General features: G+C 41.3%; 1 protein-coding gene across 1 annotated transcript in view; it reads left to right on the top strand.

Moving 5' to 3' along the window:
* Positions 1-5,666, top strand: part of basp1 (brain abundant, membrane attached signal protein 1) — an 81,076-nt gene extending 75,410 nt beyond the window's left edge. The window contains exon 2 of the mRNA XM_075482690.1: positions 4,925-5,666. Coding sequence (XP_075338805.1) covers positions 4,941-5,591 — 651 coding nt within the window. The 5' untranslated portion in view covers positions 4,925-4,940 and the 3' untranslated portion in view covers positions 5,592-5,666. The remainder of the gene's footprint in view (positions 1-4,924) is intronic.
* Positions 5,667-6,000: the final 334 nt, after the last annotated feature.

Below are 6,000 nucleotides of genomic sequence, written 5' to 3' on the forward strand. Positions count from 1 at the left end.
CGTAAGAGTTCTGAGTGATTAAGATTCTTTCCATTTGGGCACAAAGTGAGCCTTTCTCACAGCTTTTCAGTGAAATATTTCAGGGGAAACTTTCTTTCATTTCTTCACTCGGTCAGTGTTTGCTGCACACTTTCTAGCCACTTTCTTTTAAAGCCTCTTTTATGTTGGACTGCAGTTCTTTGAGTCGTTATTTAATGTTTTTTTAACGTGTTTTTCTGTGTCTCTGCCACCTCAGCCGGGTTTTAAACGTTCTAAACCTAAACGAGTGGCTTTGGTGTGCGTGTAATGTACACAAGAAGCTTTAAAAAGAAAGGGCAGAAAACCACAGAGTGGAACAATGCTACCAAAGTTAGAACATTAGCTTTCTCTTAAAGGGACAGTTCGCCTCTTTTGACATGAAGCTGTATGACATACCATATCAGCAACATCATTTCTGAACATCTTCTTACCCCCTGCTGCGTCCTGTGAGCAGAGTTCCAGCCTCGTTTTGGCGTTGATGAAGGTAGTCCGGCTAGTTGGCTGGGGTTTAAAAAATAAAGCGTTTTGCTTCTCAAAACAATATGCAACAGCAACTAGTCGGACTACCTTCATCAACACCAAAACGAGGCTGGAACTCTGCTCACAGGACGCAGCAGGGGGTAAGAAGATGTTCATAAATGATGTTGCTGATATGGGATGTCATACAGCTTCATGTCAAAAGAGGCGAACTATCCCTTTAATATCCCTTCGATAAAGCTGTGAATATAAATATAAATGCCGTCATCAGTCAGTCAGAGGAATGTAGAAAATGCACATAAACAATGAATGAAATGGAAGGTAAAACCAATCCTGACTGAACAGCCTCTTTGCCTTTCACTGACAGTCAAACCGCCTCGGTATGCAACTAAAGCTTCAAGGCATAACTGAGAGTTCTGCAACTTAAACTTTGCAGAACAAATTCAGGATGATCTGACGAACAGAAAGCCTGAACTGCTCCACAAAAGTCAAAAAGATGCAGGAAAAATAACCGAGTCTGGAGAAATGATTGATATCATTTGCTCTCATTTATAAAAATGTTCTGGTTTTAAACCTTTTAAATCATTTTAGACCTGTGGATGAGTGTAACTTATTCATATCCAGTTTTCACTTTGTCTAAAACTGCAGTTTAAATAAAGTTAGACTGACGACTACATGCATGAGATTTGTGCACCGTCCTTAGATTCTGTGGCAGAAAAAGCTTGAATATTTATTAATTAATTAATTAATTAATTAATACGAATAATTATTAATATAATTAGTATTGTAATAATTATTATAATATTATAATAAATATTAATTAAAAAATAATTAAGTAATTAATTAATATTAATATATAAGCTTGAATAAGCTTCAGTATTTCTCCTGTTTCCTGTGTAGTCTGGTTCAGGAGAGACATGATTAAAGAGGATTAAAGCTATTTTGCACCAAAGAAATGCAAAGCATGTGGCCAGGTGGACACAGAGAGCTTTGCAGTCGTGCAACGATAAGGCGGAGAGATACGAGTTCTTTGGCAGGGTCAGTTAATCAGCAATGAAGTGGAATTTCTTTGTCCAAATCATGTCAAGTTGGGGGAAAAGAGAGAGATTCTCTGATTTTTAGCGGACTGACAGGTTGCCTCAGCCTTAAAAACCAACACAGAGTGGAAGCGTGGTATTTATAAGGAGAAAGCGTAACCATGACTGAGCCTTTGGTCCTTTTATGCCTGATTGGTTGTGTGTTGAAGTCCTCTCCCCCGTGAGGCCGACAGATGGTCAGACCCATGAAAAATGTTGGGCTGACAGAGCGAGCCAGGAACCTGCAGGTGTGCGTGGGCGGCTTTTACTCCTGTTGTGGGGACATTGATCTAATTATGGTTTGCATGATGGAAATGTGTCTCTGCGAGTGAGTGAGAATTCTGCTGAGCAGCAGCAGACAGGGGTGATAATTCTCTGTGAATGTGTAGATTTGCATGCTGACTGGATTTGTACTGCGTGTGCACGGTGTGTGGAACCCGTTCCTGTTAGAAAAAACAACAAAATGGCTGTGTTTGAAATCGCATACTACATACTGCATACTGCATACTGCATACTACATACTGCATACTACATACTGCATACTGCATACTACATACTACATACTACATACCGCATACCGCATACCGCATACTACATACTGTATACTGCATACTACATACTACATACTGCATACTGCATACTACATACTACATACTGCATACTGCATACCGCATACCACATACTGTATACTGCATACTACATACTACATACTACATACTACATACTGCATACTGCATACCGCATACCGCATACCGCATACCGCATACTTGCATACTACATACTGCATACTGCATACTGCATACCGCATACCGCATACCGCATACTACATACTGCATACTTGCATACTACATACTGCATACTTGCATACTACATACTGCATACTGCATACTACATACTACATACTACATACTACATACTGCATACCGCATACCGCATACTACATACTGCATACTTGCATACTACATACTACATACTGCATACTGCATACTGCATACTACATACTACATACTGCATACTACATACTACATACTGCATACTACATACTACATACTACATACTTCCATTCTGCATACTCATCGATCAGACAGTATGCAGAGTGTTTACCCAGAATGCATCTCGCTCCTGCCCGAGCCGAAATCAGCCGGCCTGAAGCTGATTTCCCTTAAGCTCTAAACTCTGTAAACTTTAGCAACATTTGAAACATTTTCAGGCGAGAAAGTAGTCGTTTAGATCCCCAACGTGTTGAAAACCTGACAAAATACCGGCTGTTTACAATTTTGTTCCCACGAATTCGGCGCTACTAAAGCTAGCCGCAGTGAGCAACGCACTTCCTGTTATTTTCACAAAATAAAATACCCGTTGCCTTTTATCATAGGGAAAGCCATTAGGATACAATTGGTGCTTTTGTTTTGAAAACAGGAAGTGAACCTACCCTCGTTGTAGCTAGCTTGAAACTGCCGTTTTGACAGGAAATGACGATCGGCGACGTCACGTTACGTTGCATCTTGGGTAGTTTGAGTATGAGTAGTAACCTCATGATGCATACCCAACATTTCGGAGAATCTAGTATGCATCCAGGAACTTCTCGCTTACTCAAACTCGTATACTAACTCAAAAAGTTAGTAGGAGTAGTAGGAGAAGTATGCAGTTTGGAACATAGCCTATGACTCACTTAGGTTCGTGCCACCTGCGATTAACTGATATACTGAAATACGAAGACGTGTTTTAAAGGTAGCATAATATTTGGATGAGGGTTATGCAAGCGGGTGCATCTGAGGCGAATCTGCATGCAACTATCATGGAAATCTAAGATTGTGTGAAGCACTTCTGTATCAAATCAAATTTATTTGTATAGCACATTTCCTGTGCTTCACATAAAATAAAAGCATTGCAGCAGGGAGTGTAAGAAGCATTAAAAATACATAAAAGAATATAAAGAGAATCAAATAAAATAATTAAAATGATTAAAAACAAGCAACAGTCCAGATAAGTTCAAAGATATCGTGCAGATTTCATGCATAGACACATGAGAACAGAAATGTCTTTAACTTGGATTTAAAACGTCTCAGGAGACCCGATACCTGAAAATCCATATTTTTATGCTCTTTTTTGCATCGAATCTCGTTGCTGCCAGGAAGCAACGTTTTGTTGGGTTTTCTGTCTCAGTTATGGGAAAAAAGGGAGAAAAGGGAGGATTTTATTGACCGACAGACTAAAGTCACGTTTTCTTTCTTCTTTGATTTGAGCATCGTCTCAGAATAGAAATCTTCTTCTCCTCTTACCCGTCATCAGCTGTGGAAGCAGTTATTACGTTTATGATACATTTTTGCTGTAAGTTTAGAGTAAAAGTTGACGCCAGTGTCACGCTGTGCTACTTTATCAACATCCATTGAACTCTTATTACTTTCCCCTCATTTAATTATGATTTCTCCTTCAGATGTGATCAATCAGTTCATTTTCATCACACTCATCAGTCAACATCTTATCTGTGGGGCTGTTTAAATGTTTTTTGTGGAGATTCAAGACGTTTGGTTTAAGATTATTGTCGTTTTTTATTGATTTACATGTAAAACCGGTTCGGCTGTAGTTCAAATCCACGACTTCCTCAGTTCACTTCTCAAAGTGTGCTTTCGAATGTTTTTCTCTCTTCTCACTTTCTCAATCTTATTACTTTCCCCTCATTTAATCAATCATAATATCATGACGGGGGGGGGGGCATGTGGCTCAGTTTGAGAGAATGCATAACAAAATGTAAGATGAGAGATGTTTTTCCATAAATAAATGGCTCCATTTTGCACGATTTTATGATTTCTCCTTCAAATGTGATAATAATAATTGTAATGATGACACTCATCAGTCAACATCTTATCTGTGGTGATGTTTAGCTGTTTTTATGTGGAGACTCAAGACGTTTGGTTTAAGATTATTGCCGTTTTTTATTGATTTACTTGCATGTAAAACCGGTTCGGCTGTAGTTCAAATCCACAACTTCCCCAGTTCACTTCTCAAAGTGTGCTTTTGAATGTTTTTCTCACTTCTGAGTCAGTTTGGTGACATATGCTTGTGTCTATAAATCCAGGCTGAACAGTTTATTTAGTTTATTTAGCTGTGCATGTGACACCTGAAAGTATTTTATCTGCACTCTTCACTTTTAAATTAATTCATTAATGATTATTTTTAATTTAATTAATTTTTCAATGTTTTTTATTTTCTATTGTATTGCCTCCTTGTGATTTTATATATATTTTATATATATTTGAATTGCCTTGTGTACGAATTGTGCTCTACAAATAAAATTGCCTTGCCTATAAAACTAAATTTTATACTAAAAACTTTTCCTTCTCCGTTTTCAGAGGTCAGAGATCCAAAATGGGAGGCAAGCTCAGCAAAAAGAAGAAGGGATACAACGTGAATGATGATAAGGCTAAAGACAAGGATGCCAAAGCGGAGAGCGCCTCTGCCGAGGAGAGCGAAGCTCCAAAGGACAAGAAAGACGAGGCCCCCGCAGCCACCGACACTAAAGAGGTAGCCAACGATACGGCAGCCAAGGAAGCGCCGGCGGCCGACGCTGCGGCACCAAAAGAGGACGAGAAGAATGCGGCTCCCGCTACAAAGGAGTCCGAAAAGCCCGCCGCCAACGCCGAGCCCAAAACGGAGGCGCCCAAGAGCGCCGAGCCCGCCAAGGCCGAGGAGAAACCAGCTGCCCCCGCCCCGGCCAAAGAATCCGCCCCTGTCGCCAAGGAGCCCGAGGCGAAGGCCGCCGCCGCCCCCGCCCCGGCAGCCGAGAGCAAAGGTGAGGCCGACGCCAAAAAGACTGAGGCCCCCGCGGCACCAGCAGCCAAAACCGAGGCCCCGGCCGCCTCGCCCGACCCCAAACCCACGGAGGCGGCGGCGGCTCCGGCACCACCGAAGGAGGCCCCCGCCGCACCTAGTTCGACACCAGCCGCCGAACCTCCCGCCAAGGAGGCGAACGCCACAGAGGCGCCAAGCAAGGATCAAACCGTAGCAGTTCAAGATTAATGGACAGCTTCTTTTCGGAAACGAAGAAATAAATTACCTAACTCAACAACGATGAAGATTAAAAAAAAAAAAGAATTAAATCGAAATTTACTAGCCCGCCCATATTATGATGATAACAATAATAATAATAATCGTAATGATGATGATGATGATGATGATGAGGATTTGTTGAGGACTGGAGCACCTGGAGAAGTTTCCCACCGCTGCAGATGATTATTGCTATTATTATTGTTATGTTTTATTCTATTTTTTTCTGCTGTAGTATTTGAACTTTGATACGAGTCTGTGTCGGCCATTCGCCTCGCCATCCCACCCTCATCCCCCCGCTCACTCATACAATCCAGAGGTGTGAGCCTCTGCTCGCGTTGGGAAAGCTTCTGATGGAGGGAGCAGGGTTAAGGAACCGCTT

Source organism: Odontesthes bonariensis, chromosome 14 (assembly GCF_027942865.1).
Source record: "Odontesthes bonariensis isolate fOdoBon6 chromosome 14, fOdoBon6.hap1, whole genome shotgun sequence".
In the NCBI taxonomy this organism is placed as follows: domain Eukaryota; kingdom Metazoa; phylum Chordata; class Actinopteri; order Atheriniformes; family Atherinopsidae; genus Odontesthes; species Odontesthes bonariensis.